Source organism: Pterocles gutturalis, unplaced genomic scaffold (genome assembly GCF_000699245.1).
Source record: "Pterocles gutturalis isolate BGI_N339 unplaced genomic scaffold, ASM69924v1 scaffold2378, whole genome shotgun sequence".
NCBI classification, from domain to species: Eukaryota; Metazoa; Chordata; class Aves; order Pterocliformes; family Pteroclidae; genus Pterocles; species Pterocles gutturalis.
In genome coordinates, this window is record NW_010125368.1 from 47,274 (window position 1) to 74,123 (window position 26,850).

At 44.0% G+C, this 26,850-nt stretch overlaps 1 protein-coding gene across 1 annotated transcript in view; it reads left to right on the forward strand.

Moving 5' to 3' along the window:
* Window positions 1–26,850, forward strand: part of FSTL4 (follistatin-like 4) — a gene marked incomplete at its 5' end in the record, with an annotated part of 143,883 nt that overhangs the window by 41,992 nt on the left and 75,041 nt on the right. Inside the window, 2 exons of the mRNA XM_010078526.1 lie at window positions 4,514–4,704; window positions 8,187–8,307. Coding sequence (XP_010076828.1) covers window positions 4,514–4,704; window positions 8,187–8,307 — 312 coding nt within the window. The remainder of the gene's footprint in view (window positions 1–4,513; window positions 4,705–8,186; window positions 8,308–26,850) is intronic.

The following is a 26,850-nucleotide window of genomic DNA, read 5'->3' on the forward strand; positions in this document are numbered from 1 at the left end:
CAGTCCCATCCTGGCGTGCAGGCTGGGAGACCCACCTCCAAACAAGCCACCTCTGTAAATACAAAACTTGTCTGAGCTGGTGGGAATTGCGAACAGAATCCAAGTCCCTGGGAAGCCCTAACAAGGAGACCAAGCTGAGAGACATCCCTTAACGACACCTACCAGTGAGCACAGTCTGAGATAGACTGCTGCTGATGAGCTTGTGTTGCAAAGGAAACTGCTGAGGATGCTTAGGGTGGAGACGAGAAGGGAGATGAGCGAGAGGGCAGGCAGATGGCTTTCCTGTGATTCTTTTTGTTTAATACCTGGAAAAACAGCCAACATGCAAGAGGCAGCAGGGCTGCTGGAAACCTGAAGAGACAGTGTTTCATAGGTAGTGCTGGTGTGTCCCCGGCACAAAGTGCAAAGGTTACAAGTGGCATCAACAGCAGGAGATGGGTGGGTGGGAAGGAGAGAAAATACCGAGCTGTCCTGTGCCAGACGTGTCCAACAGCTCCGAAGAATGGCTGTTAGCAGTCTCCGTAGGGAAGAAAGGTTAAACCATGAAAGAATAGTGCCTAGGAAAGGAGGGGAAGGATCATCACTACAGGAGAGCCTGGCTGTCCTTGGCACGGGCTTGCCAAACGATTGAAGGTGCCTGAACGTGTCTCCTCCCTTCCACGGTGGAGGAGCAGGCGGTGGCTTTTATAGGGTGCCTCCAGCATCCCCCTCTGGTCACTGCAGTGCCTTGAAGTTGTGTTTGAAATAGCATCGGGTCCAGGTTGCATAGCAAATTGGACACTTTGGCCAGACTTAGTATAAAGTCCTGGTTTCAGGTCAGAGCATTTCCTTTGACCTGGAATGCTTTTCCCCCCGTTTTTTCCACTTCAGTGAGATTAAATGTATAAGTTATACATATGTATATACATATTACAGTTTTAGTGCATTTTCTTATCAACCTTTTAGTTCAGCCAAAGAAACGAATTATTAATCTCACGCCCCCGGGACAGAACTTTATTGCTTTTATTGCTTTTGCTCATTGCTTTGCGCATCACGTGCTGCTGAGCAGCGGTACGGTGCCGTGCTCTGAAGTGGCTGCCTGTGCGTCAACGCAGCCCCCCGACGTCAGGGGAGAACGTCCAAAGGTGCGAGACCCACGAGTTTGTCACTTCCACGGTGCTGAGAGATCCCGAGGGATCAACTTCCCGCAGAGCTGAAGTGTCATTTTCTCCAGAGGGAAGCGAAGAAATGAGGCTTTGGAGCGGTTTAACAGGGACCAGGAGCAACTTCTGACTGGTGTGTGTTAACAACACGTGAAACTTATTTTTTAAATAGGAGATGTAATTGTCTTATTGCCTTTTTTTTTTTTTCTGTGTATGCAGTGGAATGACATTATCCTGCCACACAGGATGGGACTCTGCTGGGTGGATGATCCCTGACCCTGGATACAGAGTGTAGCGCTGGGGGGAAAAGTGTTGTGAGTCTATAGCAGGATTTGGGAATTGCTGCCAGAGGCTGTCCCAAGCTCTGTCCTTCCGTGGTTTCCTTTATTTCACTCTTTGTGCCCATCACGGTTGCCTGGAGGCTGCAGCAGGGCTGTGACCCCCTGAAAGCCCCAAAATGAGCACACGTACCTTGGGCTGTCCTGCAGCCCAGATGAGGGTGTGGTTTTTTTGAGAAGAGCAGTTTTGTGCTGGCTTTGTTTCCAGAGCATGGAAAAATCCCAGGGGGTTATAACACAGGGAAAGAAAATCACCATTTCCCAGCTCACACTGTGCAGTGCAGCCAGGAACCGGGGAGTGTCACCAGCTGGGGACCTGCTCAGACCCCCCGCGCGTGCAGGAACAGAGATTGCGATGGCTGGATTCCAACAGCCGCTCCTTGCGCCCATTGCTTGTATTTTGCCATTGCATTTCACACCCAATTCATACGGGAAATTCTGTTTAAACACATAGTTATGCTGGGTTTTGGCTGAGGCTCCAGGGTCCAAGATCTGTCGCACCCAGTTAATTCTCCGCGGCGCTGCACGGTGTCAGGCTGGTGCCAGGGATAGCTGCTAGCCAGCGGAGTTGTCAATGTAAGCTTAATAAAGGGAGAAGGGCTATCAGAAGAGAGGGCTTCAGAAGCACTGGGGTCCTTTTCCAGTTCTGCCTTTTGTGGTCAGAAAGAGGGTTAAGGTGGAGGGGAGTCAGAAGGCTGGGAAAGCACTGCCCCAGGCAGCAGCGAGGGAGTATCTGGAAAAATGAGCCAACTGCAGAAAATGAAAGGTCCGGAGGCCTTTGGCATACGCCACTGGCAAAAGTTGACGGGAGGAAGAAATGAGAAATAAAAGGCTTAAAGGGAGCTGTGAGGGTGAATAGGTCTGGTGGTGTGATGCTCATGCAGACCTGGGTGAGGGGTGGTCCCTGCCACGGGGAGGATGATGCAAGTGGGTCCCGTCCCCCCCCAGGTGTCACCATGCGGCTTGTGCTCAGGGATGGAAAGCACAAAGCAGAAACAGAAGGTGGAAGCAAATGAAATAGATTTCCCTCTCTTCATTAGCCTTAGGTACGTCTCTGGGGTTAAGATTTGACTGAAGAGAAGGAGAACTCCAGCTCAGAAAAAACTATTGTTGCAGTAGCTCAAGTGGTATTTACAACAGGATTGCAGAATTGCTTGGTTACACTGGGTACGGCAATCAATTTTTCTCCTAAATAAGCACATGATTGGAAGAAAGAAATTTCTCCATACTACCTTAACCATAGCCATCAAATGATGCATTTGGGAAAAAAAAACAAAAAAACAAAAAACCAAAAACAGAAATAATAAACAAGACTAATAGTAGCCAAGTAGCCTCTTTTTTTTCCTGTAAAATGGGACCGATCCTACATGGGACCAAGAGCTCTTTGGAGGTTGTTTAGAGAGAGGGAAAAAAAAATGCAGCTGCTTAATATTGCTGAGCAGTGAGAAGCTCTCAGAACTAGAAGGGTCTGAGTTCAGGATGGAAAATAATCCTTATCTTGCAGTTATTGCTCATGTAGCAGTAGGGCACTGACCTGACCATGACTGACGAATACCAGCCTCTGTCTCCTCTCTCACCTTCTCAAGTCATGGTGCTTTTGAAGTTGTGAGCACAAAATATGAAAGGTGGGGAAAAAAAACCTTGACAGTAGATGGGTTTGCTATCAGAGAAATGTCTCCCACCCGGAATTTTAATTGGGTTTTGCTTGGAGTGGGACCAGAGGACCAAGAAGGGTGCAGCTCTCCAAGGAAAGGATAAGAACACTCGTTGTCAGGGTGCTGGAGTCTTCTGTTATTTTTTAGAGGAATAGTGTTTGGAGTCTTTGGGGAGATGATCTGCAAGGGTATTGTCCCTTAAACTGAGGTGAGACCAGGTTCCCTCAGACTGAATCCAGCAGGGTCAGTGATGGGACTTAAAAGAAAAAAGTTGTTTTAAAGCTATCATTATAGAGAATAAGGGCACCTACATCATACAGAAAATACCTTACAGAGAAAAGGGCATCTAATGGGAAGAGCTGAATGTGTCGGCGCTGTTGGTGGGTGCTGGTGGGTGCTGGAGTGTGAGGATGCTCCAGGGTCCCCTCCAAGGCAGAGCCAGCCAGGTTCCTGCAAGGCACCAGCCGCTGTGGTCTGCACTAAAGCAAACGGATTTGCACAAAAAAGGTTGTTTCTGTTCTTCATTCTGCCAAGCTCTGACAGACAGCAATTGAGCAAAAAAGGACTGTAACATCTCATAGCACTATGGGCACGTGGTTGTGTTTCTCCCCCAAGAGGATGCCCTTAAATCAGAGTAAGGCTTTCCCCGGAGAAGAACCACGGAGGAGCCGCTGCTGCAAACACGGTGGGAGCTTTCAGGGTCATGAAGGTTCAATCTGATTTCTCCAGCCAAGCCAGTGCCACTTCAGAGCGAGTGGCTCGAGGGTTTTTCTGTGATAATAACCTTTTTCCCTGCTCAGGGGCTGAGGAAGGTGTTTGTGTCAGTCTGCAGCAGGGTGGTGTGCACAGGCACCGGTGGTACCCCAGCTGCAGGGGCTGCTCGCTGTCCTCCCCCCAGCCATCGTACCACCTTGGGCTGCCTTTAATGATTCCTTAACATCAGCCCCACGTTTGGCACAGGGTGACACTCAGGGGTGCCATTTATTTACATTTGTGCACTTTCTAAGCATCAGCTTCTCCAAGTTTATGTTTCGCTTTATAATCCCAGGATAAATTAATTTATTTTATCCTTACAAAAATGTAGAGCCAGTTTAATATGGGTGGGGATTAGAAAGCAGAGTGGGGGAGTCTGTCACTGAAGCCCTGTAATCTGGAAGGTGACATGCTGGAGAGCATCCTTGACAGCAGGATTTAGAATAACCACCAGCCATTAACAAAAGCTAACGACTGCGGCAGCTCCTCCAGCACCGAGCTGAGTGGTGCTGGGTATGCAGACAGCCTGGCTTCGCCTGTGCCCGATTTCTTCCTTGAGCAGCTCAGTCCTTTAAGAAGATCCAGGCGAATGTACGTGGTCTGGTAATGCACTTTTCTCTTGCAGGTGACACCTGTACGATGGCAGACTACAGCCGGCTCAAAAGCATCCTCCTGGACCTGCAGGCTCGTCGGCAGAGCCCCCCGAGCAGCCTGGCCGAGGACAGAGTGGCTCAGAAGCGCTTCTTAGTTGAAAATATGTTTAAGCACTTGGATATAAACAGTGATGGACATCTCAGCAGCTCTGAACTGGCTCAGGTGGGTTTATTGTTCAATGGAAATGGAATTATGAAGTGGATTGCATTGTTCATTCTAAGTGTGAATTGAATGGAACGCAGCAGCACGCTGGTGAGAACGGTCGTTTGTAACTGTCCGGCAGCAGGTAAAGGAGGAAAATGTACTTCAGCGTGCGAATCTCTGCATCTCTGGGGAGACGGTGTTGTCTCAAACATCTGAAGCTCCTCTACAAACAAAAAACATGGCAGCTTTCCAGCCCCATCCTTGCTCCTGAAAATAGATGCTAATCCTCACTGCTAAGCATCATCTTCTGAAGTATTTCCAGCTAGCCAGCTTGGGGAGAATTAATTTGGATTTTTAGGTGTGTGTAAGTTAGGCAGAAATCTCTTCATTCTTCCTCCCTGCCTTCTGGACTGTGCATTAGCATGGAGTAACACAACAGCAAATTTGGAATATTTTTAAACAGGTTTGTTTTCCCCAAATCCTTAGCCAGATACTGAAAGGTTGCTTAGCAGAACCTAATAATGATAGAAAAGGTGAGAGCTTAAAAAAAAGTAATTTCTAATTATGGGCATGCTGTGCTGTTGGAATTCATCTAATTGGTGAAATGAATGGAACATGCAGCCCAGGGGCTTGAGCCCGTTACTCAGTGTCCCGGACTTGCTTTTTGCACGTGCAGACCTGACAAACAGTCCTGTAAACACAAGAAAAAGCATTATTCCAGAGATGGGAGAGCGTCATCTTTTCCTTGTGTCATCCATGAGAGGAATTAGAAGCAAACACCTTTTCAGAGCCTTTTGGAAGCCCAGCCCTCCCTGGGACCTGTTCCAGTTTCCCGAGCTGGCACTCCCCCCGTTACCCTGCAGGAGCATCTCGTCTGTGCTCACACTGCCCAGCAAACACAAAGCGTGCTGCGGTTCCAGGCTGTAAACGCAAGCTGTGAGCAAGCAGGAGGACAGGCACGAGCTCGCTCCTCCCTGAGCTCCGCTCCTGTGTGGGGCAGTTTGCACAGAATTTTAATCCTCGGGCTGTTGACATGATGTACGATCCTTTCTGCACAATACAAAGTGTCAGCGCAAATTCCCTTAGATCTCAGAGCTATGAATACGTCCAATTCTTCATCTAAATACGATGATTTTTTAATAAAGACATGGTAGGTATAAGAAAACACTTTTATCTGAATTCAAAGCCAGCTTTTGCATAGTGACATCTAAGTGTCTGTTCTACTCTCTGTTTTTTCCCCTTTTTACATGAAACTTATTCTGTCAGGATATTACAACTCAACTCGCATGGAAATAAAGCTTTGGCAGCCTGCAAGCCATTAATTCTTCTGTTAGGAAGAAACAACGACCTGCATTTGAAAGGAGCAGGACTCAGTGCATTAAAGTTCCTACGGGCAGCATTTGCAGACGTGCTTGGAGCCTGGATCTCACAAGAGCAAGCATAGACCTTGGCTGCTGTTATTTTAATCTTTCTCACTGTTATAAAAATCAGTAAACGTGCTTGTGGGTCTGGAGCCCACTTCACCTTGATGGACCTCTCAGCCAGGAGCCCTCTCACCCAAACATCCTCCGCAAAGGCTTGCCACCTGCAGTGCTGAGTTGACAGTGTGATAATTTCTCAAAAGACAAAATAACACCAGTTAATGCGGAATATCCATAAGCCGTGAATACTTTTAATCCTGAGCTGAGTGGCACTGATTTCAGGCCCCTTGGTGCGAGCGTGGCTGAAGGACGGGGCTGAGGACGCGTCTGCGGGGCAGCTCTGGGACTCTCAGGAGGATTCACAGTTCACATGTAGCACGTCAATTCTTTATTTTTCTTTGTTTTTTCTTTCAAGGGATTTTTTTTTTTTTTTAGGTAATGAGCAATTTTTGATTTTCCGTGTTACAGTCTTTAACAACTTTTCTTGCCTTGTTAGGTAGATTTGTGATTAATTTGTGTTGGCTCTTTAATCTGAAGCTCTCTGCAACTTTAAAATTCCCCCAACGATGGGGATTTCATTGCCCATGGGTAGAGGCAGCTGAAATGAATGTGGTGCAGTGGGATCTCGTTCTCTCTGGCTGCCGGATGAGCTGCTGCTGTGCATTTTCTTTGTTTTATTTAAAAGAAGAATAGTCTCTTGAGCACTATAACCTTGTCTGCAAGGAAAAACTTGAGGCAGGTAACATGCACTGCTGCAGAAAAAAAGTCATTTTTAAGACCTGAAGGGAGGATCTTTAGGAGGCTCATTGCAGAGGGATTCATCCCAAAGGAGAAACCGGGAGCAGAGTCTCTCCAGAGGAAAGTCCTGCATCAATTCTGCCTAGCACCAAGAGATGGCAAGGATCCTTGTCCACTTGTTTGTTCTCCATGACAGAATTGCTTTGAGCAAAAAAATGGCAGCAGATAGTCGGTCCCCCTCTGTTTAGAGCTGCTTTGCCTCCTGGCTGCCGCAGACCCTATGGAATGGTTCCCCACCGGCCCCAGCAGTGTGAAATGCCCATGTAGCTTTGCAGCCATGGGTGTGCAGAGCTATTAACAATGGTGGTAATTGGAATATTATTTCCAGTTACAACTTTAATGTATTTTAAAGTCAGATTCATAAATCTACTGAATTTGTTGCAGCTGAAGTGGTTTGTATTGTTGGCTTTTTTTTTTTCCTGATGTTAAATCAAAAGGACTAGTAAAAACTTGTCAGTCTTATGAAAAGTTAATCAGTTTTCAATACAAAGGTAGACAAAAGGAAATTTCCATCTTTAGAAGATTGATCTTGGAAGTTATGGTTGATCTCACTTTTATTGAACATTTTTACTTGTTGGGTGAAGGGTCATTTTTTTAGCATTATTACTTTAAATTGCTTCAATATAAGGGGCCAAGACCAGAATAGTAAATAAAGAGTCCCTGGACTACAGCAAAAAGCCTTCCTGCCCAGAAGATGCAACGTTTCAGCATTTTTCTTCGTGTTCTACAATAAATTCAGAAAACCCAACATTTTCATTACGCTTAGGTCTGATTTTGGCTATTTGCTAACTTGGATGTATGGCTTCTGAAGCTCTCTTCATTTTTAACATAGAACGTGTGAAATGTTTAGAGTATGTAAGCAACAAACTGTCAGGGGCTGGAAAAACACATTAGTGTTGAATGCACCATCCATTCTTGCCCATTCTAGTCCTAAAAGAAGAAATGCAATTTTGTCCTTACCTACAGAGGAGAGAGAAAAAACAGACTTTCCTTTTTTCCCTGTTGAATATTTATTTTTTAGTACATTTGCAAAGTGAAAATGCATTGATGGGCTGCTGCTGAATGGAGAAGCTCCTCACCAGTCCATGGCCCGTGAAGTGCTACAGGAATGTGAATGTCAGTTGTATCTTGATACAAAGCAAATGCATAATGATAGATACGATATTTCGATATATATATATATATATCCCCAAAGGTCATTTAATGGAAAATCTGGGTGAGCCAGGACAACAGTCTGTAGCTTTACATTATGTGTAAGATTGCCTGTTCTCTTTGCTACAGCTAATGAAGAAGGAGGACCTGGAGGATGATTTGTTGGATTGTACACTAGAAGACCTTCTCCGCTTTGATGATTACAACAGTGACGGGCGCTTAACCCTTCAGGAGCTCTATACAGCCTTCCGTGAGTCCTCATGCTTTTGTCTGTCCTGGGCGTTGAAAGGGTGTGAATGTCTGATGGCAATGTTGTCTTCCCAGGCGTGGTCAGCAAAGCTAGTTCCTTTTTGTATTTAATGTCATGAGAATACTATGAAAGGCTTGTTTCTAGAGGTTATTGTGGTCCAAAGGATAAGCATGAACTAGGAGGTTGGTAAAAGTGTGTGGGGCTTAGTGTTTTCTTGGGTATTTTGTTGAGCTTCTTGTTGATGGCAATGGAGAGTCGTTGGTGAACTGACCAGGGCTGTAGACCTGAGTATGTGGTTTCTGAGTAATGCTGAGGAAACGGGTGAAACCTGTCCAAATGTCTTGTGGCTATGTCAGTTAGTTGGCTGTGGAGAAGGTGTTTTACTGAATATTCTGTCTGGGAATGATGTTCTCTGCCTTTTGTTTCCACGTTAGTAAGCGGATTGTGGTGTAAAATCTCGGTACAGATCTTAGCACCATTTGCAGGCATCCCTACATCACTGGGCTACTGAAACACTGTGAAAAAATAAGTACTTGTATTATCTCATTTATCTTCATAACATTTTGTTCATGTTTTGAGTTAAGCATTCATTGTAGCCCTGCCCTGGAAAAGGCCCACAGTGTCTCCTTCACCTGGATGATAGAAAGTTTTGCTGACGCCTGTCCATTTGGGATACTAAAGGAGAAAGAAAATGTGGGGGTTTACCCAATAATCAGGATAGTGAGCTACAGAGTACTTGTATGTGGTTAATACTCTTTAAGCGAAATCAGGATTCAACCATTGAACTGTTGAGTGCAGACAAAATGCCCATAACAAGCTGGTTGCCTCTTAAGCTGGATTCTCAAATCTTTGCATATGGCATTTTATAGACAACATAATTTCAGTAGCTCTTGATTTTGTGTTCTAAACCAGGGTACCCTGCTCCAGGGCCTGCTCGGTGGGAAAATGTCAGTGTGCGTGATTGTCCCCTTGTGCCCCGCACCAGCACATTCCTTGTTGATGCTCTTTGACAATCTACAATGCTAATGCAGAACTTTTTTTTTTTTTTTGCCAAATATCCTCTTTTCTAAAGGGAGAGGTTTCTGTTTTCTTGACTTCCAACTTTTCATTAAAAAAACCCAACTTTGGGTAATAATGTTTAAAGTGTTTTAAAATTAGCCCCAGTTGTCACCTTGGACCTGTTTGAACCACATATGCATTTAATTCAACACAGCACTCTCAGACCAGCAGATATACAGTAAAACATAAAACCTCATACATTAAGAAGGCCATAAAGTGAATTAACCCAGCTATAAAGGCTTGACACGCAGTTATTCCGGAGCGTATTTGGATCAATGGGTTCTCAAAGTCACAGCAACTTGAAGCTAAATTCCCAGAGTCATTTGTATGAGTTTTTGGTTCAGTGAATTTTAAGTAGGCAATGAAAATAAGACAAGTACAAAATACTAGCCAATGAATAGAGATAGTGATCGATACTGCAAAAATATTGTAACAAAACCCAGGGCGTAATGAGTGCCTATCGAAAGGATTTTGCATATGTTGAGAAATGTTCTCCATCTGAAGCTGAAAATCAGACTGACTTCTCCGTTTTCAATTTTCCCAGAATGTCCACTTTACCAAGAGCTTATCACCTTTTAATTTAAAACCAAAGTTGATTGCTTGCAACTTTTGACATTTTGGGGACTCTGGAGGCGAACTTTAGTGCTTGGTGAAAGTGTATCTCTTTATTATATGATATAAGAAAAAAGTCTCAAAAATATCTCAAACACTTAAGCACACACTTTGGTTTGCAGTCCCTAAGTGTTGATGAAATTTCTGCTTTGCAATGAAGCAGAATTTGGCTTGCAATAGTGGTTTAAAGGTACAACATCCTGGACATTTTTCTTATTTTTGGCCCATTCACATGATCCTTTTTTTGCTTGAAATTCACCCAAGCCAGTCATTTTTGCCTGCTGGCAGCAGGCTGTGGGGATGGCTGCTCAGCAAGCCGAGGAACATAATTACCCAAATTCAGGGACATCAGAAAATCTCAATCTAATTTATCCTCTCCAAAACTCCGTTACACCCATTCCGGTGCACCGTGCCCTGGTATCGTGTCGCACTGTTGGAAAGGTTTGAAGATGACCTTGATCGTGTGCAGAGCTTTCTGATTTGTCATCCTTGTGCTGCTTTAGAAGTTACATTTAATTTTTAAAAGTCTTGTGGCCTTTCTGGAACTTACAGAGCCACTAAATGGTCTCTTTTGCTCACTCCGTGTGTGTCTCTTGCTTTCTCTTGACCCATCGTCTCTCTGCAAGATCCACAGAGATTCAAAGGGTGGTTTTGATCCCCATCCCTGTTGATCAGCTGTAAATGAATGAAAAGTGCATGGAAGAGAAAAATCCAACCTCTTTGCCTCTTCTGAAACGTGGTTTCACCCTTATGAGCACCATATCTAATAGGCGCTATTTTTAATAATAATTTCTAGCCATGCTAATCATCTGCATACTCATCTTAACGTGCGGTTTTAGATTATGGACAGAAATAGTGCCCCTCCTGCTAACGTTATCATCTTTCTTCTGATGTTCTGAAAGTTCTTTTGGTCCTGAATCCCAAGAATACAACTTGTAGGAATTTGCTTGCGTGTATGGGGATGACTAGAAATAGCTGTTAGCACAGGATTGAAGTATCACCTCTCAAATTGCCTTAATCATACATAAGTAACATATGAGATGGATGAAATGCTCTCCTGGCAGCTCTGGCGAGAACAACTTGTAGGTGTCTTCTAATTTCTCATTAATGAATTTTACTAGATAAGCAGGCTCAGGAGCATGATTTTAAAAAAATAATTTTTGGTATGATGATCTTGAGATTTTCACATTCCAAAAATAGCGTACTAGAAAGTATATTTGTCTGTTGTCTTTTCTTGATATTGTCACAAAGATTCAATAAATGAGTGATAAATGAAAGGCGTAGTTGTCACCAGAGCTAAAGCAGAGCGTGCATTTAATTAATCAGCGTGGAGATAGTCTGGTGACTTGGCAAGCACGTCGCCCAGCTGAGTCGTGCTTTAAATATGCTCAGACGAGTGATTTTTGGATATAACTTCTGGAACTGTATCTGACTGGAGGTAGCTAGATTTAGGCATGTCACTTTTGGCATTCCGTTTGTCTTCCCTAATGGGAAAGTAGCAGGTTAGCAGATGTGGAAGCCTAGCTGAAGGAAAAAAAAAAAAAAGAAAAAAAATCATTGTAATCTTCTAGATCTATATTATCATCTATGTGGACAGGTCAATTTGTAATACAAATATGTCGAAGAGAGGGAAAACATGCATTCCATCAAAATGGCTTTATCTTGTCAACATTGTTTAGCTAATAAGAAGTTATTAACGCTACAATAAAATCCCCTTAAATTCTTGCTCACTGCCAATTAGAGCGCTCTCCTAACCAACATCCCCTCCTCACAGCTTGCCTTCGCGCTTCATTACGTTGCTGAAAACACCGAAAAGACGTTTTGCAAGCATCTTTCCCATCCCATGGCAGCTCTTTCCAGTGAGTCACGCTGAGTTTAGGAAGCGTTTTGACTGAGGTTGCATAAAAGACCAGGAGTATTATACCAGGTCAGGTTAGAAATTGTACCCCAAGGTTAGAAATTATACCCCCAGATCCTTTCCCCATCTCGACACCGTCGTGGCTTCCTGAGGTCACCTTACGTCCCCAGCACTTCCCAGCGCGGCTCTCAAAGGCTGCTCCGTCACACAGCTTCCAGTGGCTCTGCAGTGACATTTTGAGATCCTTGGTATCACATCAGGACAAAAAAACCCCAAAGAGGCAGTTTAAAAGAAAAATACTGGAGTTTTATTTTTCAGTGTCGCCGTTGTTTCCCCAGTGTTTATGCATATATGTTACACAGAGAAAAATTGATGTTTCTCTAAGATATGTTATCATCTATGGATATGTTGTTGTCTAAACAACACAAATATTGTTTAGAAGGAGCATTTTTCTTTCAGGAGTGAATGCAGAAGAGGCTGCAGGATCAATGTGCTCTTCTCTTAAACTTCCCCTTATAATGCCATTATACTCTTTAAAAGGAGTTTGCTTTTCCCTGATTCTCTTTTATTTCCCTTTTTTCACCTGTCCTTAATATTAATAAACAAGCATGATGGAGAAATACGACAATGGGCTCTCTACGCTTGCAGTGGAAGGTCAGGGGAATGCTGGATAACAGGACAGGTTATGGACTCATGTCCTGGGGCTTCCCAGTGCTGCAGCCGGGGATGAGGAAAGCAGAGAGAAGGAGGAATTTGAATGAACTGGGTGAAAAAATGAATGGGGAGCCTGGGCTGGGCATGGGTGCTGGATAAATCACTGCCAATGCAGAGAAGCAGCAGTGAATGGCATTGGACTGGCTCCAGATTTACTGCAGTGATCCTAGAATCCCTGGTGGCTTTATTCCCCGCCAGGCAATGCGACCACATGGTGTAGAGGAGCGAGCCATCCATCCCTGACCCCTCCAGTCACCCTCCAGAGGCTCACTGGGATTGTGGAGTATAAACCTGATTTATTTTTGAGGGGTGCATATTTCTGATTTGCTGGAAACTACTTTAGGACAGAGCTTTATAATTGTCCCAAAAGCACCAAGATTGATGCTCGCCGGGGAAAAGCTGAGCTCTGCCTTGAGGAGGAAGGAATGAAACTGTTCTTGAATGGAACTAGTCTTGATAGACATCTCATCTTAAGGAAGGTGATAAATAAATTCAGTGTGATGAAAGCAAACACCCATATTTGGAAAAATATGTCCATAATATACGTACGCCACGCACACCTGGCGAGCCAGCTGTTCCGGCAGAAATTGCATCTGTAAATTCCATGTTTACTCACATCTGTACAAAGCTCTTCTCCTCGATGGCACGCACGTAGGGTTGGGTATTTGTTAGCGCTACCTTCCAGCTAGATTGGTCAAGCCTGGTTAATTGTATTGGACAACTATATTGTGAGATAAAATGTTTTGCTTGAGGTGTTCTCTTAAGCAATGTTGTACCAACAGTTATCTACAGGATCAAATCATAGTCCTGAATTATTGGCAGTTTGTGCGCCACGCTCTGCCTCCTCAGCTGCAATCTCCCTGGTACGTGGTTTTTCTTTCATGTTGCTGCAGATATGGGTACAAACTTGGAAATAATTCATTAGCTTACCAACATTGATTGGCTTCTCCTGTGAGCTCTGTGATATCTCAACTTCAAACGCGCCTTAGCGAGCAGGAGAGCGCTGGCTTCTCCTTTCGGTTTGAGGCAGTGGTAGAGGTGATATGAACTACTCGGGAAAGAAATGAGGTTTCTTTCGGCTGCCCAAAGCAACCCGTTCCTGCGTGCCTTGAGGAACGATGCGCAGCCGTGTTCCTGAGGATAACGGCAACTTATTGGGCTTTTGCTGGAATGACGAATTTAATACTGCGATCTTACAGCAAAAACAAAACTCCAAGTTAAAAATCAAGCAAAAAGCAGAAATTTCAAACTATTTAGCCGATTTCTGTAGCAGGCACAGACTGGTTGAGCAGAAAAACCAACAAACATTCGAGTCACTGCAACAGTATTCGGTAACTGGTGTTTCTGTCATCCTGCACTATGTTTTTTGGCTTTATTAGGACCGAGCCAGCAGTGTTGTGTCGTAGGTGAATGCAGCAGCTTAGTAAAGCAGAGACACAGCAGCCAGCGCTCGGGGGTCTGTGCGCGGGCTGATGCCCGTGCTCCTGCGCAGGGGTCGGGGCTGGGATGCCTTTGATCAGCTCTCGGGATCTCCCTGCTCAGCAAGTTCTGCCTTCTCAGATCATCTTCAGAAGCAGCCTCGCTCGTGAATGGAGTGTCACGTGCCTGGTTTAGCACTAGGAATGATCCCGTGGCACCTGGAAATGTAATTTTTGGCTGGTAAGGTACCTCAGCTGGGGTGGGATGTGAGTTCATCCTTGCTCCACTTCGATGGGCAGGTCAGTTTTCAATGTGGAACATTTTCTTGTTTTATTTTTTTTTCTTTCTTGCTATCCAAGCAACACATTCTGCAAAGAAGGTGATTTCTTTTTCACTCTCTTTTAAAGCTCTTCTCATGGTGAAAATCTTCAGTTCTGAGCTTCAAGTGTAAAATGTCTCCCTGGGCTCCAGCAAAGGGCCCCGCGTTGTTTGCAGTCCCACAAAACAGCTGTCGGAGTCTGGTTTTGTTGTATATTCTCAATTGTTTTGCTGTGTTTTGAACAAAGTAAAAGGCTTTTCTCAGACAAAAAATTACCCAGAATTAATTTGTAGCAAGAAAGACAATTTTTTCTAAGCAAAAATGCTTCGAATGCTAAAATATGGTTCCAGAGAGAAAACTAAGAATGCTCGGATCAGGGAAAAATGTGTTGCATGTGGATGCGTCTTTAACGGTGGAAAGGGGGACATGGTTTTGCCTTAGGCCAAAAAAGGGAGATGTTTCCATGTTGAGATCAGAGATTAATTCATCTAACCAGGTTCGCTGCTCAGTTTATACATTTTGCCATAATTTGAATTAACAGGGCCTCTTGAAATAAAATTTTGGCAGAATTAATGGCAAATGTAGACACGGTTAAAATAATTGTGATTTCATGCTTTTTGGTCAGGAATTGCTGTCCAGATTTTTTCAGAAAAAGGCAAAGAGAACATCTGACACTGGTTTTTCTGTTTCTTTCTGATGTATTGGTTGCACTCAAGCGTTAGTTGCCAAACTCTAGTAGTTTTTCAGACACCTCATTGCAGAAGATACCATCTGCAAACCATCAACGGGCTTAACATGTAATGACTGAATAAGAGAAAATTAACTAATTACAAGTTGTTATTGGAAATCTATTGTCTACAAATTGCAAAGAAAACTCACTAGGATACGACGTACTGGTGATTTAAAACTCCTTTTCAGGATGCATTGATTTTGTTAGTCTTGGTTTTAAATGCAGGAATTTGCAACGTGGAGTAGTGCTTCAGAGGTGATGTAGTACAAACCACACTCTTGCAGGAGCAGAATATTTAAATATTTATAAGTACTTACGAGTGACTCATAAGCATAAAACCAGGCAAATACCATTTCTCAATAAATTATTTGATCTCTACTGGCAATGTTCACTGAAGCAATTTCACATACACAAATAATGGTATTTTTGGTTGCTTGTGGACAGAAAATTACGTCAGTGAGCAGCAGATAGAAATATTGGTGAGATCATAAAATGCCTGACAGACCTAGGCATATGTGTGAACCTTCAGATCACATAGGTAGAAATCTAGAAAGGTTAATTGACATTTTCAATGAGCTGGGAATGTAGACTTGCAGGCTTTCCTGTGGCTTTGTTCTGGTCTTACGGAACCAGAGGTTTTCAGAGATTTCTGAAACTCAGATCCAAACTTTGTGTTGAGTTTCCTTTTTTTCAGTCCCAGTCTTAGGAATTTGTGAAGCAAATGCGGTATAGTCATGACACAAAAAATGTCTTTTCACTAAAATTGGGGAAAATCATAGTTAAAACGCTTAAGATTTTACGTGAAGTCAAAGGCATGATATGGTAGCATCCCAGGCAGCCTTTCCTAGGTCTTGATTCGTTATGTACAGACTGCAGTGTCTTAGCTGCTGTTTTCCTCTTGTTTCTTGTTTTCTCTCCCTGTTTTTCCTAGTAGGTAATTGCTAGAGCTATATTTTTCTTTTGAAATCTACCTTCATCTAAGGAAAGCTGCTGTGGGTGTTCTCTCTTTGCCCTCTCGGGCATCTCATGGATGCTGTGAATCGCTTCTCCATCTACATGCGCTTCATCTTTTTTTTGACCAGTTTACCAGATATATAGGTTTTAAGGCCTAAAATGTTCCTTAATGTGTCAAACATAAGTCTCAGGTGTGTCTAAGGCATCTATCGCTCCTGATTCATGTTGTATTTGTCTTGGGTAACTTGTGGGGTGCCTTTTAGGTTGGATACCACCAGCATCGATGCACAGGGGAAATTCTCCCACGTGCCTGTATTTTCCCCACCATCCAGGCAGGGATCGCTCTGGTCTTTGGGTGCTGTTGTGTATTTTGTCACTTACTGACCCTTTGCCTGCTAAGGGTGGGGGCAGGATTTGTTAATTCGTTAATTTTATGGTTCTGTCCTGCCTTCCTCGTTCCTGGACATGTGCTCAACGTGTTGGATAGAACTGTACATGTGCTTATATTAAAATATTTTATTGTGCATGGGCACAGGTTGCTAGCCAACCCAAAAAGCTCGGTACATCAGTCCTGCCTTCCACTCCATCGCTCCCTGGTGTCCGTATTGACAGCTGGGATTTCTGTCTTTGTTCCAGATCTCGATGGAGAGGTTGAACAGATTTGGGCTTTGGCTGCCTCTTCATGCAGGGACACTAGAAACAGCCCCGTTTGAGTGGTCACCTCTGAAAAATGCTTTTTGAGATCTGTCCGTCAGCCAGTTTTTAGTTCATTTAACACCTACTTTATTGATATTTTATAGCATTGGAGAGCTGCAGTGCTAATTTTTTAATCAAAATGCCAGAGCAGCCATCAGAAAATTACCAAGAGCGGTACATATCCCCAGTGCAATGATACGATTTATGTCGAGCCGCAGCTGAGATGTTTTTATTTCATGTTCTTCACAGGAGAAAATCTCCTTGACAAATCCAGGATGTCCAGATAGAAACTGAAAAAAAAATAGCAGTAGGAAATTGAATAAGCTGAACTCAAAGGTTGGTTCTGCTTTAATACTTCCAAAAAGAATAAAAAAAGGTGCTAGCCTATAGAGAAGAGTAAAAAGCTTCAGAGATGCTTCAGTGGCATTAGGATTTGAGGTGAAACTCGGCTCTTGCCAATGTCTGTTTTTACACCATCATAAAAAGCTCATTCTCGAGTTTCTTGATGATCAAAACTTCAGAGAGAACATCAAGAGCCATCAATAGAAATAAATAACTCGGAGCTCAGCCCTGCCGTGCCTCCCAAGCACCGCTTCTGCCGTCAGATTTTCCCTCTGCAGTATATAAAATACATCTGCAGAATTTTTGTTTCTCTTTGTGCAAACCAATAAGTACGGGTCCCACTGAACTCGTGCTTTAAGCCCCACTTAGATCCCATAACTTTGACCACAGTCCGGGCACTGACATCCCAGCAGAATTATTAGAAAATTGGTGCTTGGAGAAGTAACTTGTGACCATGATTTACCAAAAAGAAAAAAAAAAAAAAAGAAATGTGCCAAGTATACGCAGCTTTTTTTCATTTTGTCATTCTGTTTATTGTGCAAACCTGAATAATGTGTTGGAAAAGGTCATGGGTACCCCCCTGGACCTGGAAACACTTGGAGCAGTGTCCTGTGCTGTGCATCACAGCTCCAAACACTGCTGGGGTGGTGAAGGGGTGCAGAGGGGGACGGGAAGGGGGTGGGAATGATGGTCATTGCAAAGCAAAGCACCAGGAAAGGAGCAGGGTGAAAGGAGAGAAAAAAATATCTTTACCCTGTCATTTCAAAAGGTATGTACGCCTTTTAAATATTAAATTAAGTGTGAGAATTGAGAGCTTGAGAGACCAGGGTAATATTCCAAATACACTTTGGGGATGTATTTTGACACAGGCTCTGTTTCCCAGGGTTTTCCCACAGCCCGATTTCATGGGGTTTCAGTGCGGGGCTCCGGAGCTGCTGCCGAGACTGATTTTGAAGTTTTTCCTGAAAGGCGCTGCCCAGACAGACTTTTCCTGTGTTTTTGTTCTCCTGTCTGGCACTGTGACCCGATTCTCCATGTCATTCATGCTTCATTTTCATCATGGAGAAAATTCAGCTTTTCCAAAATGTTCAGTGCTACCACAAAGGGGAGTTGGCCATCACACCCTCTTTGCTGAAACCATACCCACAGCCTGGGGGAAAAAAAAAAGCCAGGTCTTTGAAAACCCATGCCTGCCAACTTCTCCATCCCCTCCTACTGACACCGAGAGATCCTGCTGCATCAGAAGTAACAAATCTGATTTCTTCTGTATCTCATTTCTTTACGATTCTTATGAATCCTGTATAGGCTGGTCCTGCAGCGAGAGGCTGTGGTTGCCTGTTGAGGACACCGTGGCTGGGGTGGGCGGCATGGACCTTCCTGTCCTGCCTGGCTTCCTGCAGCAGGGCAGCCCAGATTTGTGAGCAGACCAAATCAGATGGAACCAAAACTCCTCTGTGCCCTAAAAACCCAAACAAGAGCGTGGCAGCCCTGACATCTTTAGCTGATATGCAAGCATCGCTAGATGGGGTTTATATTCCTGTAGGACCTGGAGGCAAAGTTGTTTCGGAAGCACTGATAGCATCTGGTTGTGTTTGGTCATTGCTGATATCAGAGGTTGGTGCCTCCAATCTTTGCTCTTCAGGAGACTGGGGTTTATTGTAGCTCTGTGCCAGATTGTCCTGCAGTAAACAGCGTAGACATCTGCACTGTCCATCTTTAATTCATGTAACACTGCCATGGTCACCACCGAAATCATCCCCAGCCCTGGAGACAAGCCTGTGTGGTAGTGTATGGGTGGAAGAAGGTATAAAATGGACATGTGTTCTTGCTGGTTTAGGGAGCTCATCTCCACTTATTTAACACTAATTATTATTGGTTTATTTTCCCTGTTAGTCTATATTCAGTGCAATGTAAACCATGAAAAATACATGGTCCAAAAATACATCCTAGGTAAGCTGGTTTGGAGTCTGCAGTGAAGTGTAACACATCTTCTGGAGGGCTGATGGAGTTGTTTTGCTTTTAATGCACTTAATTAGCCAATCATCTGCTAAAATATGAGATGTATATGAGTCCAAATTTGTTACAGAATTGCTATTATCCTCTTTGTTTTAAGATGTATTTTTATGAACCCATTCACTCCAAGTCAGGCAAGATACATAGATGGAAAGACTCCAATATGTTAATTGGTGTTTATTGAATACTTCAGTGTAATGTGATGAACAGGCGCCGTGGATTGTAATTAATACATTGACATCCAGCTACCATAGCTGAATGGAAGATGAAAGCCATTTATAATGCACGTAGCATGCATTCATGTTGCAGTGCTATGTGGACGCCCACCAAGTCAAACAGCTTTCAAAGAAAATGCGAATGCATTTTCTTTGCCAGGCAGGAGTTCCACGGCGGTGGTGAAATGTGCTGACACAGCAGAAATACAAACCTGTGGGCGCTGGAGGGGCTGCTGGTGCACTGACTCCTCCAGAGAGCAGTGCATCCCTCCAGCATCCTTGGGCTTCCGTGAAGGAGAGGGATGCTTGGGAAACCGCACCCTCCCTGGTTGAATTCAGTGAAAACAAGTGCATGGATGGGGAGGGATTTGGCTCAGAAAATAGTTTTCTCCTTTCTTAACTAGAGAGAGTAACCGACTTGCTCATTTGATGCATTAGCAGGGGTGGCCTCTTGAATGTAATGCATTAAATAAATTATATGAACTGCAAATAATATGGTTTGTGTTCTGGCGCATAAACAGGGCTTCAGCAAATAAATAAACTGATGGCAAAATCCACTTTTCAGATTTCACTTCTCAAGCCCTGCGAGGAGGCACTAATACAATTATGTCAAAAGCGTGTTGAGCAGATAGAAGTAATGAACTGTCGGATGCCTTTTCTGGAAGAGCTCTTTAACTGAGGACGTTGGGGAATAAAAGATTTTTCCCTGCAATAGGCATCATGTGTCCAAGAGCTTTAAAAAAATAAAAAAAAGAGTGGCAGGTTGGCTTCATGCTTCTGGCTCCTGGGAGAAGAACCAGCAGAGTGATCGTTGATGGGCTTTCCTTTTGTTAAACATTAGGCAAGGGAGACTTGGCAGGTGCAGTTTCCTTTAGGGAAGAAGCAAGAGGGAAGGGAAAAGGAAAGCTGGGGGACTTGGCACCGCATTGTACTGAGCCGTGGCTTTAATCCTCCCATGTGGTAACTCTCGAAGTTGCAGATCTTCCATAAGGCTTTGCAAGTGTGCTTCTGCCCATGAAACAAAAAGTGCTTCAACAGGTGTTGATTGATCCACCGATTTCCTATAATAAAAGAAACTTTGAAGAAATCAACAGGGCCAGTGGCGAAGTAATTTCATTACGTGTCTCTTGTCAGTGCGCTGGGTAATTTACTCTGAGGATTAGATACAAATTGCTCATAGAAGAGGTTGAAATGCCTGATGAAGCGGTTATACTGCTTGTGGGGGTTTTGATTTCCTATCGTTATTATTGCTATTGTTGTTGTTATTAGTTTCTGTGGACGATGTCCCATAGGAGCTGGACTGAGAGGCCAAACTCATTTCAAATTCCAACTTCAATAGTCATCAGATGAAAACCGTTTGAAGTCGCTTGAAATAACAGATTTGGTTTGATGTGGTGGAGATGACTGGTGCTGGGCTCTGCACGTATGTGCTGGGTGTTGTAACAGCAGTAGCAAGATAGAAGAAGTGGTACCTGAGCCTTGCTGTTTCTCTTAAAATTCTCTTGTGAAGGTTTACCTAATAATGAGTCAAACTAAGCCAGATGATTTTGCTGTGCTGAAGTGTTATTTAATTAGTCTTCTGGGTCGTTTTGCTGTTGGTAGCCCAGGTGAGCCCCAGGTTGCTGCTGCTCCCAGCTGGTGTGCCCAGCGCTCGGTCTCCAGCAAACCCTGCAGTGGGAGACTTTGAAGTGTGTTATTTCTTGTAAATCTATTATCTCCTGTATCAAGTTTGTATATAAAATGAAAATCGGCACAACACATGAAAAGAGTTGCAAGTTTACTCATTCCTGTGCTACAGACTTCTTGGACATGTCCCTGTTGGCATTAGTTCCTTATATTATAGCAGGTGGAGAAGGGGAAATAACGGTGGGACTCTGGCAGAGTGAATTAGGCGTTGCCAGCTCTGCTGTCTCTAAACAGGGATGCTGATGGGAGGTGTCCATCCTCTGGTGGATGCATGGCATCTCCCTGCCATGATGATGCTTCAAGAGTTTCTTTTCTCTTAATTCGGTGGGCAGTGAATCAAGAACTACAGACAGATTTCATGTGATGGAATTTTCTTATAACTGCCCATCAAACTGGTGGTGTGTCCAGCGCTGGCTGGGGACTGGTGGGAGCTGTGTGGAAATGCCCCTGCCACGGAACAGGGTATTTCTCATCAGATTATGAATTTGCGTGAGCTGTAGCTATGGGAGTGGTGTTGCCTTGGCAGAGTACGTGTCCTCTACAAGGCAAAGGAGAGAATCATCTATTTATTAGAAAAACTAATTCACCAATTTTGTATGCTTGAATGGTGTTACAATGTCAACATCACCGTCTCGTCAGATCGCAGGGTTTTAGTTAAATCAAAATGATGGGAAATTTCCTTGGGTTTTACCCATCAGCTGAAGAAATTGGTTAGAGTCTGAGTTTGTAGAGCAAACACAGTGAAATGAGTTGGAAGAGCTGCTGGAAATAGCAAGACCTACATGGGTAACTTTCTTGCAATTTCTATTATTAAGATTTAATTTCTAGAATTGCCTGCAAATTATGACTGGGAATCTTTTATCGCACTACCCAAGAAATATGTTGGTCTTCATCTTTTTGTGAAAACTTTCAAATTTTTTTATTTTTTTTTTTTACTACATGCAGCAAAGGGACTGATGACCTGTTGTAACTACTTACACAGGGTTTGCATTTCGAGTCTAATGCTTGCCTAAAGTTGCGAGTAATCAAAGTCTCCATTAAGTGGGATCCAGACTTTCCCCCACGCTTCTGTTTGTGTTGGGGTGTCGCGGAATGGCAGCACAGGCGCCAGCTGATGGGAAGGGCCTGGGTGCCATGTCGGTGTTACTGCAGCTGCCAGTTTTCAGAAGAGTATCTGTTGTGTGTTTTGGGGTGCTTTTTTTAATAGTATTCAGCTTTTTGCTTTTCCCACCCTCCCAAGGTACACTTTTCTATATACTTGGTGTCTTTGAAGGGCCTTTTCCTGCAGCCAGCCCCAATGGATGGCTCTTAGGGCTCTCCCGTTAGAGCTGCAGCAGGGTCTGAAGGTGTCTGTGGCTTCATGCCTGCAAAAGATTTTCATACTGAGTGTCACATTTATTTTGTCCTCTTAGAAAAAGCTCAACAGCCTTCTAGTTCAAATGGAAACTTTTGAAGAAAACTTATATTGTTTCATTTTAATAGAAATTAATTAGCTGTTCACTGTGTATTGGGTACGATGCTGTGGGGTACAGAGGAAGTTTATTATCATCTTCCTGAGTGTTAAGGGAGATAAAGAAGTGTTTGGTCCTGGATGGTGGACACCAAGAGCTAGGTCACATCGTTCTGGTTCGGAAAGTCGAGTACCGCACTGGTGAGACCTGCTCTGGGCACCTGTGGGAGCTGACGGCAGGCACTAAGGGGTTAACTGGCTCCCCCCGGGCAGTGGGATGTTTGCAGCTGGCTGGGAACAGCTGTATTAGCCTCTTCTGCAGCTAAATCTGCTCTAACGCTGGCAGGAGAGGATGAAGAAAGGATTCTTGGAAAAAACCTTGGAGGCTGAATTGAGTAACTGTGCCCTGCAGAAGATGGGGCTGTCCAGCCTGGCTGTCTCCCAGAAAAATAACATTTCTTCTAGGAAACACAGTGCTGTCTGTGCTCCAAGGCTATGTCCTTAAATCAGTGAACCTGGTTTTGTCGAAGTGAACCACCTGTCAGTTCCCTCGCAGGGGATTGTTTAATCAGCAGCAGTGTTCCTTTGCATCACTACCCTTGTCAGGGCGGTGCAAACAATGGGCTTTTCCCATCGTATTACCTGCCTAGAAATGGCAAATAAGAACATACAAAAATATTTTTTTCTGAAGAAGCTCTCCTGCAGGAGGGCAGGGAGGAGCCCTCATCTCAGACTCGCTGGGCTGTCTGGAAAGGTTCAGTCTGGGATCTGATGGCAGTGTTCCAACACTGATGGTTTTCGTGCATTTGGCAGGTATCTGCTTCATCTCCCCTTCCCACCTACCCTACCTATCTACTAGATTCAGTCATGTTTTATGAGAGGCTGAAGTTTTAAATATACCAAATCTTATTTAAAAAAGAACTGAAAAGGAAACACCAATTATCTTTTTCCCAACTGAGGGAAACGCTGGAGAATGAGCTCCCAGCTTGGAGACAGGTGGGGGAACACCCTGTGGAGAAAGCCCTGCTAAACCTCCCATGGGCAGAGAGCATCCTTGGGAGCTCACGTCAGCTTGGGTACCAAAGTCACCCCACCTTGGGCTGGTGCTGGATAAAGCAAAGCTGCTTCGTTCCTGGGCTGGTGGAGATGCTCCTTTGAGGTGTAACCAACCTGGGCTGGTGGGAGGTGTCCCTGCCCATGGCAGGGGGTGGGCCTGGATGATCTTGAAGGTCCCTTCCAACCCAAACCAGTCTGTGATTCTATGATTCTATAAGCAGATAGTCAGATGTTTGTGGTTAAGTTGCTGTATTCATTCATAACAGAGTGACTTAGCTCTGAACCCTGTTTTACTTTCCGTGGTAGGATGTACTAGTTAATCATGAGATATCTCCCACTCATCTGTTCTTATTTCATGAAAGATTTTCAAAAATAATAGTTCAAGCAATTTGCCCCACCCAGTTTAAACACGTCTCCATTTCAAACCGTTCGTCTCTGCTTTGCTCATCGTTGCACATTCGGATGCAAAGAGGCTCAGTCAGCATCTTGAGAGAGAGAGAAGCTGGATCTATCTGCCTGTGGGCTGTCTAGTCGCTTACAGAAGCCAATAGCCTAATCAGCTTCCTTGCTGGCCAAAACCGGATAAAATTCCGTTTCATTCGTTTACTCTCCTTACATCCAGACATTGTAATATAACATAATCAATCCTGATGCAGCTCACGTGGTGGTTTGCAGCGCTGGTTGCTGTTGCTCTGTTGCTCCGAGCAGAAGTAACTTGCATGGTTGCTTAACAAACTGACTGCTTAGAATTGTTTTGAGTGCTCATTTTTCTCTTAGACTCTTCTTTTCTCGGAGGGATGAAAAGCTTTCAGTAGGCTGCTTTTTATTGCATCTATGGGCAAGCAGAAATATGTTAAGAGAGGACGCAGAGTTTATCTTTACTTCATTTGCATGAAAATACAATTCAAGCTATTTTCGTTTTCCGTATTTCTCTCTCCTCAAAGATAGCAGTAGAAAAATAAAAACCAAACAACGTTCTATTAAATCAGTGCATGTCGTAACATGGTGAGATCTTTCACACCATAGAATCCTGGGGGCAAGAACTGTGTCCTGATATGTTCCTGTGGAGTACAGACTACTTGGACTTGGGAAAAACAGTTGACTTCGGGTCTTACTGTGTTAAGATAAACTGTACATTGCAGTCAGATTCTATCCTCTGTTCTTGGAAGTCAACAGACATTTTTTTAGTAATCTTAATTTGTTCATATGCAGAAAAGAAAGAAAAGACTGAGGGTCAGAAATCTGGTTCCCTGAACTTTTCAGAGAGATGTAGTCTGGCTGCCAGAACTAGTTGAAATAATTATAATTTTTTTTTTTTGTTAATATGACACTTCAATAAGAGTGTGAGATATTCTGGCAGCTTGAAGTCAAGCTGTTTCCCCCCTAAACCCAGTAATTTTGAGTGATTTCAAGTAAAACCCTTTGTTTGGGGATTTTTTAATATTTTTAATAAATTTTTGCAGTTGCTTCAGTCAGAGGGCTGCATTACTTAGGGATTGCCTGTGTCTGGCTAGAAACCAGAGAGAATAAATACCTACAGCTGTTTTGAGCAGGCATACTGTGGAAGCACAATTAGGCAATCATGCCATTGTTACCGTTTTGTATTTACTTATTTAGGGTCTATCATCTCTTTTGAAAGCCTTGGTTCTTCACTGCTCCATTAAATACTGTCGTCTCCTCCCAGCTCTACTGAGATAGATTGGACAGATCTTGTTAGCTTTCTCCTGCTGGTGACGAGGACCAGAAAAGTCATTTAACCATATTTGGCAGGCCGTATGTCTTCATGCTATCCAGTAATAATTCAACAGAAAAAGAAGTCTTGTGACTGCAAGCTAAATGAAATGACATGAGGGCTCTGTGCTCCCCCTGACTCACTTGATGTAGATGAGATGGGCGTTTGAGCTGGGTAACTGAGGTGGAGAAATGATGGTCAGGGATCTGTGCTGGAGAGCCGTTGTCTGAATGTCCTGAGGTGGGCACGGGCTGCTCCGTGAAAAATGTGAAAAGTATTGCGGAGATATCGCAGTGACCCGGAGTGCTGGCAGCTGATGTGCAAACCCCCTGGGATGTGCCAGCCGTACCTGGAAAACTTGGGATCTGCTTTTCTGGCAATAAACGGGAGGAGGAGAAACCGAGAGCGAACAGGGATGGCAGGTAAGGGTGGTCCATACTAGGAGAAATCAAAGGCGGTGTTCATCACCGCTGCTGCGGGAGTGGAAACTGAGGAATAAGCAGGGCACAGACATCTTTATGACTGTGCCATCAAACCCTGCCCAGGGAGATTTAAGGCGTTATTGCTGGAGGTAGCAGGCAGTGTAGTCAAAGAAGCATCTAAGCTCAGTGAAGAAATTATCCAAGCTTCTTGCTACAGTAAAATTTATTTTCCCAGCATTAAATGAACGGGGAGGATGTATGTCTGGGGTGGGAGATGTGCCACTCCCAGCCCGCTCTGTGCTGCTTCCCGCTGCCACTGAGCTGTCGTTTCAGCTGTAAACTCTCCGTAGCAGTTACATTACTGTCTGGGGCAGCAACTTCTGGGCTGCATTTGTTTATATGAGCCACCCAAATCCTGGGGTTTTATCACCCAGTTTGCAGCTTATGCATAGTTCAGGCTGAATGCTGCTCACAGGGCCAAGGACAGCAGGGACCTGAACTCCCCGAGAGTGCTGGCTGCCCCTTGACCAGATGTATTCAATTATAATAACTTCATGTGCACCAGGATTTTAGCTTGGAGCCCCAGTTTTGTGCATGAAATGCAGCCCAGCAGGCGGGTGGACGCCAGGGGCTGGGGTGCTCAGGGCAGGCTCTGTCCCTCTGGCTTGGCTGACATCTGTCCCTGCGGCCCCCAGCAAAGAGCATCGCTTGCCACTGATGGCAGGGATGCTGTTGGAGGTGTTCGCATGCAAAGGGACATGTAACATCAGTGGAGCTGGTAGTGCTGTTGGAGTGGAGCTTTTCTAATGTACGGCTAAGATGAAGCTCAGGGACCATTTACAGCTGGATGGGAAAGCCCCCATGGCCATTGAGCAGCTATCACAGGCAGTGATGCTAGCTAGCCTCTTCCAGAATTTTTTTTTTTTTTTTTTTTTTTTTTTTTTTTCTGCTGTGGACTAATTTCCATGTTTGTATTTTTTTTTTTTTTTTTTTTTTTTTTTTTTGCTACTGTGGACTAATTTCCAGTGTTGTGTTGGCAATATTTGTTCTCCTCCTTTCATTAAACTTTCTCCATCACCCTCCTTTCTCAGGCTGGGTGGCTTCAGGAATGATTTGGTTGGTGTTTAAACATTTGATCCACTTGTTAAAAGCTCCCTTAGAAAAAAAAAAATCCCAACTTGTTCCAGACATCAGCTCTGATGTCAGATTCTGCAAGTTCTCTGACAAGTGTTTGTGTGGTTGTAAAAAAACCCAACAAAAACAACA